We start from the raw sequence: 13,003 nt of genomic DNA, 5'->3' as shown, positions 1-13,003 counted from the left end.
GGGTCTGATTGAACAATACAGAACCCAGCTTGCATGTGCATTAAAAATCCAAACAAGTAATTATTTATGCTACTTTTTCATTTTCCATGTAATCAAGCACTGGCTGGTAATAACGCTCCAAGGGTTGATTACACCAGCAAGAAACAGCAGCTCCTCTGACCACACCTCTTCCCTGGGAAAATCTCTACACCGATGAAAAAGGCAACATGTTTGTAGCAGAGAAAAATGGGAATTTCATGGTTGCATGGAATTAATGGTTCTCATGTACTTAGCAGAGCTGAGCTGAAGCACTTCCCACAGAGTGAGGACTTGTCAGGCTGTCTGTAACATGCTCCTTTCCACAATTAAATTTTTTTTCTGATTGCAAGCAGATTTTTTTCAGCGTATATCCCTTCTCCTTCACTCCTGAGAAAAAGCCAGCAGTGTTTCTAAAGCATGATATTTGCTGCTGCTCATCTGCATGTCTAGTGTACTAGCAGAAGAGTCTTTCCTCCAGGAATAACAAGTGTGCAATGTATTACATTACAGCTGATTAAAGTAGCCTCTCCTGCTGCTGTTTAACTTGTCTGGTACATCATCCAAATACTTGCAGGCACCATCTTATAAACACAGAATATTGGAACTGTGCTGTTTTATGACTGTGCACAAAGGCTGCTGAAAACGTGCTGCCTTGGTGAAATTAGGTACCTGCACTAACACAGTTGAACCTGGAAAGTTAAACAGTACTGTGGAGTGAAGGCTAAAAGAGATAAATAAAATGCACATGTTAACTCAGCAAATTCCAGGTACAACCATGCATTTGAAACACCTCTGGAACATCTACCTGGCATTATTACTGGGAATTATAAGCTTATATTGGTTTATCAGCGTGGTTGATGTATCCCCAATGGCAAAATTTGAATAACGCGGAAATGGCAGAGCAGGACTTGGCCTGAAGAGCTACCTGTATTAGTGACTATCCATCAGCCAGCAAGAGCTGGACATGATTCCTCAGGCCCAGGCTAGTGAAGGCTTTGAAAATGTCTCCTTTCTCGTAAATTGGATAGATTTGAACTGGAAAGCTGAGACAAAAGGAGGTAGAACTGTCTTCATGCTCGCTGACATTTTTAGTTCAAACATGCAATACCAAACCCCCAAGTGCAAGAAGGATGGTGATGTGGTACTCAAGCATGATTTTTTACAAGGTTCTTAAAGCTGCAAATGTTTTTAACCACCAGGAATCTTTCCTTTAATATATATTAAAAGCTGCATTATATGGAAGGCCTTAGGTGTACTTGAATTTCAAACACCTGGGTTATTTTCTTAACTTTACTGATAAATGCAGGTGTTTCATAGCAAAAGCACATAGGCAATCAGACTGTCTGAGGGCAGCAATGAGTTGCACACATTTTTCCTAGGATAAATACATTTTCACAAGTGCATGGAGTGAATGGGCCTTTGGCATGAATTGCAATTGGATGGCAGTCAGACTTTGAGGTGTAGAAAAATACGTGTTTTAACTGATTTCATGAAAGAGTTGTGCTAGCATCTTCTGAAAATCAGCTGCTTCCAATTTTGCCTGTGAGGGAAGAGGGAGGGGAAGAGGCAAGACTACCACAGCCCATGCCAGGCAGGGGGTGAAGCCAGCTCTTCTCCCACAGCTCGCTCTTGCCGCCGGCACACGCGTGCGCTCCCATTCGCCACAGCCAGCCCAGCCCGGAGCGTGCCATCTCTGTCCTTACCGAGATCAAATGGAGCTAGTCAATCAGGGGATATTACTATTGCCTCCGCCATTCAATTTCCACTATCAATAATTTACTGTATTTGCTGCACGCGCAGAAGGAGGAGGAGATGGCCAAACAGATTTTTGTCAGGGGGTACAGGATGCACCCCGCGGGCGGCCGGGCAGAACCGAGCCGGGCGTTCCGCCTGAGATCGCCGGGCTCCGCGGTCGCCCCTGTCTCCGCCGGCGGGCGATGATGCGACGGGCGGCCCCGCTGTCGGTCTCGGTCTCGGTCTCGGTCTCGGTCTCGGTCCCGGTCCCGGGCTAGGCAAAGCCGCCTCAGGACCGCTGGGACTGAGCTCCTGCTGGGCGCCTGCAGAAAGTCAGCGGTGTAACGTTACCTGGGGCGCTCATTAATAAGCAATGCCTGTTATTATCTTGATTGCATTCTTAATAGACGAACTACGGAGAGGTCAGCGTGGGAGCGATATTTAAATGGATTGGGCTTGCTTAATACCCGGCGGAGTAAACCAATATCCCGCCGCGGGCAGACCGACACCCCCCTGCCCCGCTCCCCGCTCGGGAAGCGCCGGGGGAGCGGAGGGGAGCCGAGCGGGGCCGGGCGGGCGGGGCGGGGGCGGTGGCGGGGCCGGGAGGCGGTGCGGAGACTCCGAGCGGGGCAGCGCGGTGCCTACGGCCGCCGCAGCCGCCGGCCGGGGGCGAAGCCGCTCGGCGAGGAGAAAGCGGCGGGGCTGGGCCGGGAGGCTCCGGCTGAGCGGCGGGAGTGAGAGATCCGGCTGCGCTGCCCTCCCGCCCCTCATAAAGCTTTGATGAGACACTTGAGACGCCGCCTGTGTTGTCGAGGCGGCGGGAGGCGGTCGGTGGGACTGGGCGCCCGAGAGAGGATGTGACTTCCCGGAGGGAACCCGGACAGGCTTTGTGTGGACGACAAGGTACGTGGCGCCCTGCCAGGAAACTTAAGGGGCCGGGGACAGGGGGTGCGGGCGGCTGCGGAGCCAGGAGAGCGCCGGCCGGCGAGAGGCGTCGGGGAGCGGTAAGGGCGGGCGAGGGCTGGCGCACCCCGCGCCCCTTTGTTCCCGCACCTGTCGGCGCGGCCGGTGCCCGGCGGGGCTTTTGTCGCGGCCGGCGGGAGCAGGAGCGCGCTGCCGGCGGCGCGGGGGGCAGCGGAGCGCGGGGCCCGGCGACGCTTCCCCGACGGCGGCGGCCGCCTGGCGCGGGGCGCGGCGGGGCCCCTCGGACGGCGGGGCGCGCCCCCTGGCGGCGGGCGCGCGGTGGGGCGGTGGCCCGGCCTCCTCCCTCCTGCGTGGCCGCGGCGACGGGGCCCGGCCCTGACGGGAGAGCGGTAGGGCCGTGACAGAGCAGCGGTGGCGGCAGCGGCGGGGCGGGCGGCGGGAAGGGCCGGGCGCCGTCAGGGAGGGGCGCGATGCACCCTCCTTGCGATGCACTTGTCGAAGCTGGACCGTCGCTGGAATGTGAAGCATGCCCGGCACCGTCTCCGGGATCCGGTGCCCTTCCGCTCTGCCCGTCCCGTGGCAGCGGGAGCGGGGAGCCCGCGGGGCAGCGAGGGCAAGGCAGGGCGGCGCAAGGAGCGGCCGGAGGTGTCTGTCGGTGCTTGGGAGGGAGCAGCGACCGGTCTCGACCCGCCGGCTGTGGATTCCTGTCGGGGGTCAAACACGCCTGCGGGAAAAAAAAACCTGGGTTAAATGGTAAATTTCTTCGGCAGAGGTTTAATTAATACTTTGGAAACCTTGTGCTGTCCCACAGCTTTCCCCCTCTAAGATTAAAAGCATGAGGTGTCACAGCTGTGGGCCACACTTGCTTTGCTTGGTTGTTTTTAAGAATTGTTTTTGCTTGGTGTCTTGGTTTGTTCATTCCAGTTAAGATATGTCCTTTTCCTCTCAGTTTGTTGTAGTTTGCTCCTCTGAGGTTATGCAAGATCAATAGTCATCACTTATTTATGTTTCTAGTAACACAGTTCTAATGAATGCAAAGAATCTATCCTGGCAATACATTTTTCTTCAGCCAGTATTTCTGTAATCTTTAATTCATGCTGCTAAACAGATAAAATGAATTTCCGTCTATAGATCTGAGCAAAGGGTTGGATAATGAGCCGCCTGCTTGTGGGTAGGAGGAACTTTCACAGCACCAAGTTTTAATGGCTTTTAGTCACAAAAGTGAAGACTTTGCTCTGTTTACACGTGAATGGCTGTCCCGAGTTAGCAGATCATCATATTGCCTGCTCTTTTGTGTTGGGTAGTGAGTGTGTGTAAATCGTAGACTCTGCTTACAAAGCTGATTGTTGTCTGCAAGCACGCCCTCAGGTGAAAACTCCAGCCCAGCGATGGTCCAGAGTTGGTGTGGGTATGGAAGGACGTCAGCACAGGGGATGCTCTTGGCGTCAGGCAATCTGTGAATCCTGTAGTTTGGCGTGTGAGAGGAGGTAGCAGCTGCTGGGGGATGCTGCGGTTTCCTGTGTGCAGAGTTCCAGGGCACTAGCTGTGTAAACAGAGCCGGGGAAGGGAGAAGACAGACAGTGATGTTCTGCAGGAATGAGTGCCGTCCCTCACCTGGGTCTCAGCAAAGCAGCGCCTCTGTTTAAACTCTAAAATATCTATTTTCTGCTGTAGTACTACCACTAATGTTCAGCTTCACTGAACCTTGTCTGGGAAAACCCATTTGTAAGCATTGTGCCTTCTGTTCATGTTGCAAGAGCTCTCTGCTTTCCGGAGCTGCAGAATAGATCTTGTTGTTATGTGGCTGTGAAATCAGGGTAAACCAGGTCAGAAAGATGAAGAACATTTTATCTGAATAATCCAGATATAATGGTGGAGGAAGATGGGAAAGGACTTTTATCTTGGACAGAGGAAGACTAAACTGAAAAAAAGTGTAACTTCAAGCTGTTAAGCAGCAAGGCATTATGTTGTAACAGTAGTGCTTGGAAAGTACTGCAATATGCTGGAATACTACAAAATGTAGTGCACAGATGCAAAGGTTTTTAAAGGCTCATTAATATGTGAAAAAAATATAGGGGGAAAATAAGGTTATATGCTTTTGCTTAAAAGCTTTGTATACATGATAGTGCTGAGCTGAAAGTGGCTGCACTTAAAAAGTCCTTGCAGTAGCTGAAGCATTTGTGCAACTCTTACTCTGCTGTTGCTGTAAGGAAAACACAGAAGCTGCACATTTTGCTCAGATAATAATTCTCTCGGGGAGTGCACGTGTAAAAGCAGGTCACAAGAAGCTCGAACGTAGGAGACCCTCTCAACCCTTCTACGGGTTGAGCAGTGCATGAGGAGGAGAAACAAGCCACTCTACTGAATGACTTGTGCAATGAGTTTAGTCCTACTAAAAAAAAAAAAAAAAAAAAAAAAAAAAAATGTATTTCTCATACCTGCCTTCCTGGTTTGTATAAAAGGCTGAAAAGTCCTTCTAAGAATGTGCCCTGTGCCTACACTAGAAATCTCCAATCAGGCATTGTGTGAATTGTTGGAGGCTCCACTGGAGAAGGATATGTGCTTTTAATAGGTTAATTACTAACCTGTCTTGACCTGTTTTTAAGTATATGTTGTGAACACTTGGTTTCTCCTAAATGGCTGAAATGCTGCTTAATTGAGAAACTCTCAATCATTTCTTAGATCAGTTCATACCCTGGCATTCTTGGTAATCCTTAGTTGTAAACACTCTGTAAAAGGAAGCTTTTAAAGGCACTGAAGCTAAGCTGTTTTTGTGTGTTGCTGAAGTGAACTGTTAGCCAATAACCTATTGTCTTCAGTTCCAGCAGGGAAGGTTCTGTACCAGCTGTGTTACGCCATTAGGAAGCAGCACGGGCGTGCACTGAGTGAACTGCCTGGTACATGAGTTGGGATGGGGCTGGTAGGCTGTGCCCCTGTCTGCCAGCTCACAAATCTTATTTTGTTTCCTTATCCATCTGTTAGCCAGTCTTATCTTTGGCTGCAGGCTCTTTGAGGCAGAGATAGACTTGCCTCTCTGCTCTTTCTGGTACTCAACAAGAACTCACCTAGGCTCTTGTAATGCAAACAATAAATAACAGATTTTGCTGTGCAGTGCAAACAGGCAACTCTGCCATGGTACCTTAAACTTGCGTGTTACCAATTCCAGGTGCTGAGCAGTCCAGAGCGGAACACTGTTTGCAGGAGTTGTCCATGTGGAACAGGGCAAACAGTCTTATGTGTAAAGTATAGGTGATCTGTAGGCTCAGCCTTTCCTCCTTTCCAGCGTTCAGGACCTCACTGTCAGGCAGCTGTAGACTGGTGGAGTTCAACTGCTACACCAACAGCAACAGTGAACATGAAACTGTCTGAAATACTGGAGATGCCCTGGACATGACTGACCAGGCAACAGTCTTACCAAAACAAAAAAAAGCCAGCCTCATCTCAGGTACAATATCTGCCCTTTATAACCAGTGAACAGAGGCTGGCTGGGGTGGTACTGACCTGATGTGATTGTAATTCTTGGTAACACTGATACCAGTGGTAGCGGAATGTCCCCTTGCAGCATAATTTAAGTTGTCTAAAGGTGAGTACCATGCACAACCAGAGGAAGCAAACGGAAACTTCGTTTAGTGACTTTTCATGCCCTGCTGACAGCTGCCATAAGGCTGTAGCAGTTGTATACTTTCCATGGTAAGAATATTGTATTTTTCAGAGAAGTCATTTTCTGAAACCAGTTAATTAGGACAGTTATTTCTGGCCGTGGCATTTGTAGAGAACAGAAGGCATGATTGTTCTTATATTTGTTTCTCTGAGTCCTTTGATCGACTAGAAGCTCTCAATGCTTTACGCTATAAATTACCTCAATCCTTTGGCAGTTCATTTCTTTTCTTGTGTACTTGGTTAGGAAAATGCAGAAATCCTTGTGATTCAGCTACAGACTGCTACAAATTATGAAGAAATGGGGGAGGGGGTCACATTTCACTTTAGGAAAGGCAGTTCTAGGAGGATGGAAGGATACTGGTTGCTAAATTTGAGATAAGCATCTCACAGTAACTCAAAATCTGAGCAGCTGCTGCCACCTAGAGATGCACGAACCACATAGGGTGCTCGGGCTGTCTCTGGCAAGGGAGCAGGCACCTTGAAAATTAGTTAATCCCAGTCCTTACTCCACAGTAGAGATTTAGTGTCTGAGTGCAGACTTTTTCTAGCCCTGTAATTGATGATTACCTGTGAATCTTGTTCTAGTGATGCGGGTAATTAGGTTTTATACAGTCTTCCTTGTGTGGCTTGAGTAGGTAAGCAAAGAAGCTTCACTTTCAGTAAATCATTTGCTGATTTAATTTGGACTGCACCTAAAGAAGTATTTGCAAGTCAAATTTGTAAGGGTTTGGTGCAGCTGCTGCTGAGGCTCCATAGCCTTTGTAAAGCCTACACCAATAATATGCAATGTAGAATTAGTCCCTTAAGGATTTGAGTTTGCTTGAATGTTGGTTTATTACCTATCCCATCTTTGAAGTCTACTTGTTGGGACTGTCCTTCAGTATTTATTTGCTGGATTAGAAAAAAATTCTGATTTCCCCAAACTCAGGAGCCTTTAGATTGATTTCACTAGATTCAGAATTTTCTCAGTTTTAAAACTAAGTATCAAAGTTAAGTTCAATATGTAGTTATTTGTTACTACCTCAAATCTAAGAATATGGAAAACACTAGTATTTGCTCCTTGTTTTTTAGTTTTGCACATTGAGCTGCTACAGCAGTTTTTTCCTCTGCATTTGAGAGAAGAGCAGTGTTTCCTACTTACACTGTTTCCTGATTACAGAGGAATGAGCCTTTTTTACCCCCTGAACTTAAAATCTCATGTTCAGTTTTTTCTGTGTGACTCTTAGAGACACAGTATGTTTTGAGGCTTTTATAACAACTGCTAGCTCTCAGCTATCAAATGCCCGCTGGAATAAGCAAATCAACACAAGTAAACGTGGAGATGATAATATCATCTCACAGAGCCTCGAAAATGCGACCCACTGGTTAATTGCATGTACTGTATAACTTTCGAGGCAATGGTTTTTTAAATTTCTTAAGATATTTGAAGTCTGTCAGTGGGACTGGGATAAGAGCTTAATCCACAACTTCTGAGGGAACAGAATTTTCCTGTGGGAAACTGAGAAACTGTGATGCAGGAATATTTGCCACAAGTCGGGAGGCAACTGCAAACTGTTTATACCATATCAGGGTGCATGAGTTGTAATACCAAACTAGAGTTTCAAAAACTCTTCTCGGCTCACTGGAGTTCCACATCAGCTTCAACCTTTCTGGGACGTGCACTGAGTTACAAGCAGGCTTTGCATAAATGCAGGAAGAATCTGGGAAAAAAATTGAACTAGGCAAAACCTTGAGCAAAATGCTGTTATATGCTCTTTATTAATTCAGCATGCAAAAGACTCAACCCAGAATCCTGTAGTATATATGTTTTAAAAGTGAGTGAAGCCTAATCTTGTTCCAATTCTAGTGCATATTGTGCTTTATCTAATGTGATCTAAACACTGGGGGGTTTTAAAAACACTGCTCCTAGAGAAATGCTGTTTACTCTAGATCAAGAAATTAAAGGTTCTGATATCTGGATTCCTTAGTCTGTTATGCAATTCACTTTTCAAGCTTGGTGCAGCATCTAGCATCCATATGGTTTAGTTTATCCATCTTTACACTGGCCATGGTGCTCTTGTAGAGTGTTCAGTACATGATACACTGAGAAGAAAAGAAATGAAATCTAAACTTTATTGAAAGGCTGGATTAGTAAAGCCAATCTGTCCCCTAAGTCACAGCTGTCACTGTACCACAGAAGCGTTGTGGGCACACAGTTTGTGGTGGTTGGGAGTGGGGCTGTGGTGGATCCCCAGTGGATGCAGCTGCGCAGGACAGGTGAGCAGTGCTGAAGGTAACGAGCCATGGAGTGCCCAGGTGTGCTGAGCAGTCGCCAAAGGGTAGAGAGGACATTCAGATGGAATGCATGTAAGATCAAGAGGATAAAAGGTTGTACTGAGGAACAATAAAGAGCAGATGCTTGAAGCCTTCTTTGGTGTTGGTTGTGGCTCCACTGTATTTCCAACACAGAAGTGTATGGATACTGTTGGGATGAGTGAGTGACAGGACTTGTTTTTGAAGTACTTCTAGGTAATTCTGCCTGCTGGCTGCCTCCATTAAGATTTGGCTCTTCTCTTGCTATTTACATTCCTTCTGAGTTGATTATCCAGTTTGACTCAGCTGTAAATGCTGAGAGATAAATGCTATTTGATAGAATTTGTACTGAGAGAGCCAGTGTGAGGAGGAAGCAAATTCAATAACAAGTTCAAGCTGGCAAGAGTGATTTAACCGGAACCTGTGCCAGGAAACTGTGGTGAGCTATGAATGTCCTTCTGAACATCATGACCACCCTTTATCTTTATAATGGGTTGAACCAAAACTAGAAATAAACACATCTGAAGTTCTGCATTTTTGCTTTTCCAGATATAAACAATACCGTTTATGTCAATGTCATGATTTTTTTGTTGTTGTTGTCAGCTTATGTCTTGTAGACTGGTGAAGGATTGTTTTTGTTTTATGGGAGGCAAAGAAGGCTGCTTCACATGTTCTTACAGCAGCAGAGTATTTACTGGTGTGGCATTGGCAAATTGATGCCAATGAAAAGGTGTAAAGAGAAGAAGCAGATGCTTCTTTACATCTTCCACAGATATACAGATTTTTTGACTAGCAAGGGGTGTCTGGAAATGAGTTTTCCCCTTAAAGGCTAATGATTGGTACCTGAATTTAAAACAAGGAATGAAGCTGCCTTCCTTGAAAGACTCATTTAAGTCCTTTGTCTCTTTTGATTTTGCACTAATGATGAATTTCTGCTGTCCCCTGTGTAAAACTTTTTTGCCATTGCAACTGCAAAAGTAGGAGCAATGTCACCAATGAACAAGGTTGTTGCAAAAGAATAAGTGAGTGAATTCCACTTGCCTCCATTAAAATGATGTTTAAGAATAAGTTAATTGGAAGTCTAAGCTTCCAAAGGAGTCTAGACCTGTAGGCAACCTCTAGGCAGCATCTTGAAGTCCATAAACTTCAAGCATGAAGTCATATCACCTGGTTCTTAATTAATTTTGTCCAACAAGGAAATGGTTGTATATTTTTTAACCTGCTCTGATTCCTGTAACTGTTACAAAATTTACAGACTCTTTTGCTTGGAAATACTATAAATCATTTTTCCTGCCTTTAGCTAATGGAAGGACAGGTATGCAGGGAGTCCTAGAAAACACAATAAATAACATCCATGTCTACTTTAAATTAAACACTGGAGCAAGTCTTCAGTTGCAAAGCACCACCAGACCTTTTAGTACTCAAATTGTGCTCACTAGAAAATGGCTGCAGGGGAACTGCTGATATTCTGCATATCTTATAATTTGTCATGATCAGGTGTACGTCAAACGACCTGTAGTTTTTTTAAGGACAGTATTGAGCCATTGGTATTTTAACATAAAGCTGGATCTGTGGATGTGCATTGGGAATAAGGATGACTGGAACTCAATCATCTTTTTTCCTTTTATTGCTTTAATGGTGATGGTGCTGCTACCCACATTACAAGTAGGCATAACCTTGCTGTTCTCCATTTTATCTAAATTAAGGATGACCCTTGGTACTTGCAAAGCTGCCTGATTTGTGTTTGTAGGGCTGGTAAATACTTGCTTGTGCAATGGTATTTCTTTATGGGAGTAGGTCTTTCCCAAATTTCATAACAAGTTTCCTGCAGGTAAAAGCAGTCTCTGGTCTGGATGAGATAGGAAATTGGGTTGTATTTCAAATCAAACTTAGAGGTTTTAATGGTGAAAAATATTTGTATTTTAACGCTAGTTTTGTTTTCTTTGTTGCTCTTTGTTAGTGGTTGAGTCCACAAATTGGAAGCATGAGGCTAAAAGCTGAAAAATGCAAGAAGAAACAAAAAGCCATATGGCAATAGCAGGAGTTTCTGCCACCCCACCTTAGGCTCCTGACAACATGCCCTATAGTTAACCTACAGTCAGGAACTAATAATGACACAGATGTAAGTCAGCTAGCACATGCATTCCAAGTAATACCCCTAAGGTTTTAATCAGCATCTTTCTGTGTTAGACATCTAAATTGCCATGGAGAGATTAGCAAAATATGCCTGTGGTACACATGGTAAAGGCAGCTTTGTGAAGTGGCTGAACTGAGGGGTTTTGAGCAAGAACTCCCCTGTTCTTTGGTTCAGCAGTGACTTGCTGGGGTAAAATGTTTAAAATACTTGTGGGCTTTAGGCTACCCAGAGGAAAAACACAGTTTCTGATGCAGTTCCTTCTCACCTAAGTATGTTGAGCTTCCGTGTTTGCAAAGCACTTTGGAGGCTTTGATAGCATGTTCTCCAAAAAGTGTTGTACAACTGGGAGTCACAACAGCTTAAGTGTCAGATTTCTTAGCTTTTGCAACCTCTTTTCCTCTCTATAACTACTAATTATCTCTGGTGTGACATTTTTGCTTTTGAATAGGATGGTGACTTCTGTAGCTATTCCATTATGTTGTGGAGATGTTTGGGAGAGGGAGAATACTTAGCTGTTTCCAAGACTAATTGTGTAATTTAGTGTTTCTTGCTTCAATTTTCTCTTTCCTCCCCCACCCCCAGCTGTTAGAAGAGAAGCTGTCCTTCCCTGCAGCACAGTGGGATCTGCTTACATGAAGGGACAGGTATTGAAGTTTTTCAAGAGACGTGTTTATTTAAAGACTGAAATCTCATATACAAACCTACCCTTTGGAGCTTAAGGGCTCTTACAGTGAGAACAGTGCTTTGCTGGCAGCAAAGCCACTTTCTTCAGTGGGGGGCTGTGCATGAAATGAGACACCCAAGTGAAGAAGATTAGGTGGTGTTGGGCTGGATTTTGCATACTTCTCTTTAAAGACATGTCCAGGCTATTTATGTGCTTGTATCAGTGAGGGAAGAGAAGAGCTAGCCCGCACACCTAGAAAGGTTTTTTTCCTTTCTGTTTAAACTGTATTACCAAATGTGTGTGGATCCCTCAGGAGTCCCTGAGGAAGTTGCTTTGCTGAAACCTGCCACTTTTTGTTCTGATACAGCTATTAGCTATAGTTTAGGTTGTGACCCCGTCTGATTTTCTGACCACATAAATAATGGCCACCTTTGCAACCGATATAAATGTATGAATGGAACACTGTGGATTTATACCAGGCAAGGGATTGTGTCCACCAGAATTAGGTCAACTGAAGCTTCAATAATTTTTGTGGATATAATTCTCCATGATGCTACAGTCTGTTATATCTAGTGGCAAGTATGAAAAGTCAGGAGCCATGTAGCTTTATTTTTAATTGGAAGGTCCCAGTGTCCATGTAATTCACAGAAATCACAGTGTAACACCCCTTGGTGAAAGAAATTACACTGTTATACAGCTGGGAAAATGCAGGAGTTGGATAAATTAATTTTTCCTGTAAGACTGCAGGGGCTTTTTTTTCCTATTATGTTCCATTAAATATTTGTACCTTGAGCAGTACAACTAATGAAGCTTGTTTTCAAACCCTTGCATCTTTGCCAGATTTGTACCCTCCTCGCTCCTTCTAGGGATTCCAAACCCTTTCACTCTGTGGCGCTTGTGAAATGAAAGGGTTAAAGTGTTCTAAGTCCATAAGCCTATACACTGGTGTGTGCCTAAGGATAGAGAAGGAGAGGAGCTTTTTTGGGTCACTCTCAGGTGCTGGCATGCTGGTTATAGAGCATGACCCTGTGTATCCCTCTATTGAGTCTGGCTGATTAGGGATAGAGTACCAGCCATAGCAAGTGCAAAAGTCTTGTTTCAACATGAAACCACTTAGAAGGTGGGAAAAAAAAAAAAAAAGCTGAAAACTATAATGCTTTGGAATCTGTGGGAAGCTGTATTGTCATTGGAAAATATCATTGGTGAAAGAGCACTTCTTGCCAAAGTGTTTTCAATTCAGTTATGTTAACATACTGACATACTATTCCAGTAGTGTTATCTACAAAGATAAAGCTGTTGTCACAGCCAGACACAGGCAGGGCTGGCTGCCCAGTGAAGTGGATTCCCAATAAGCATATCCTTATATCATTATACAAGTCCTTGTTATTCTGTTAACGTTGATTGATGTGACTTTGCAAACCTACAGATTTCTGCTTCTGCTCCCGTGTAACTTTGGACTTGAATACTCCCAGGAAGTGCTGTGGTACCTCAGAGTAAGCTTTTATTCCTTGCCCTGTGTACGGAAATTATTTGCATGGAAATGCTGTGCTGACAGCTGGACTGAGCATGTGTCA

At 45.1% G+C, this 13,003-nt stretch overlaps 1 protein-coding gene across 5 annotated transcripts in view; it reads left to right on the top strand.

Moving 5' to 3' along the window:
* BDNF (brain derived neurotrophic factor) overlaps positions 1-13,003 on the top strand; it is a 40,197-nt gene that overhangs the window by 15,921 nt on the left and 11,273 nt on the right. The window contains exon 1 of one of the 5 annotated variants that reach the window (XM_012573738.5): positions 2,369-2,655. The exons of 3 other annotated variants lie outside the window; for them this stretch is intronic. Coding sequence is in view for 1 of the 2 variants with exons in the window: in XM_030273118.4 (XP_030128978.1) it covers positions 3,427-3,429 (3 nt within the window). In the remaining variant the exon portion in view is untranslated. Of the gene's footprint in view, positions 1-2,368; positions 2,656-3,020; positions 3,430-13,003 lie in introns of those variants that run through there. One more of the 5 variants, XM_030273118.4, reaches the window with a different exon arrangement.

Source organism: Taeniopygia guttata, chromosome 5, assembly GCF_048771995.1.
Source record: "Taeniopygia guttata chromosome 5, bTaeGut7.mat, whole genome shotgun sequence".
Lineage (NCBI taxonomy): Eukaryota > Metazoa > Chordata > Aves > Passeriformes > Estrildidae > Taeniopygia > Taeniopygia guttata.
Note: the sequence above shows the minus strand (reverse complement) of the source record. Positions and strands in the feature narration are given on the sequence as shown.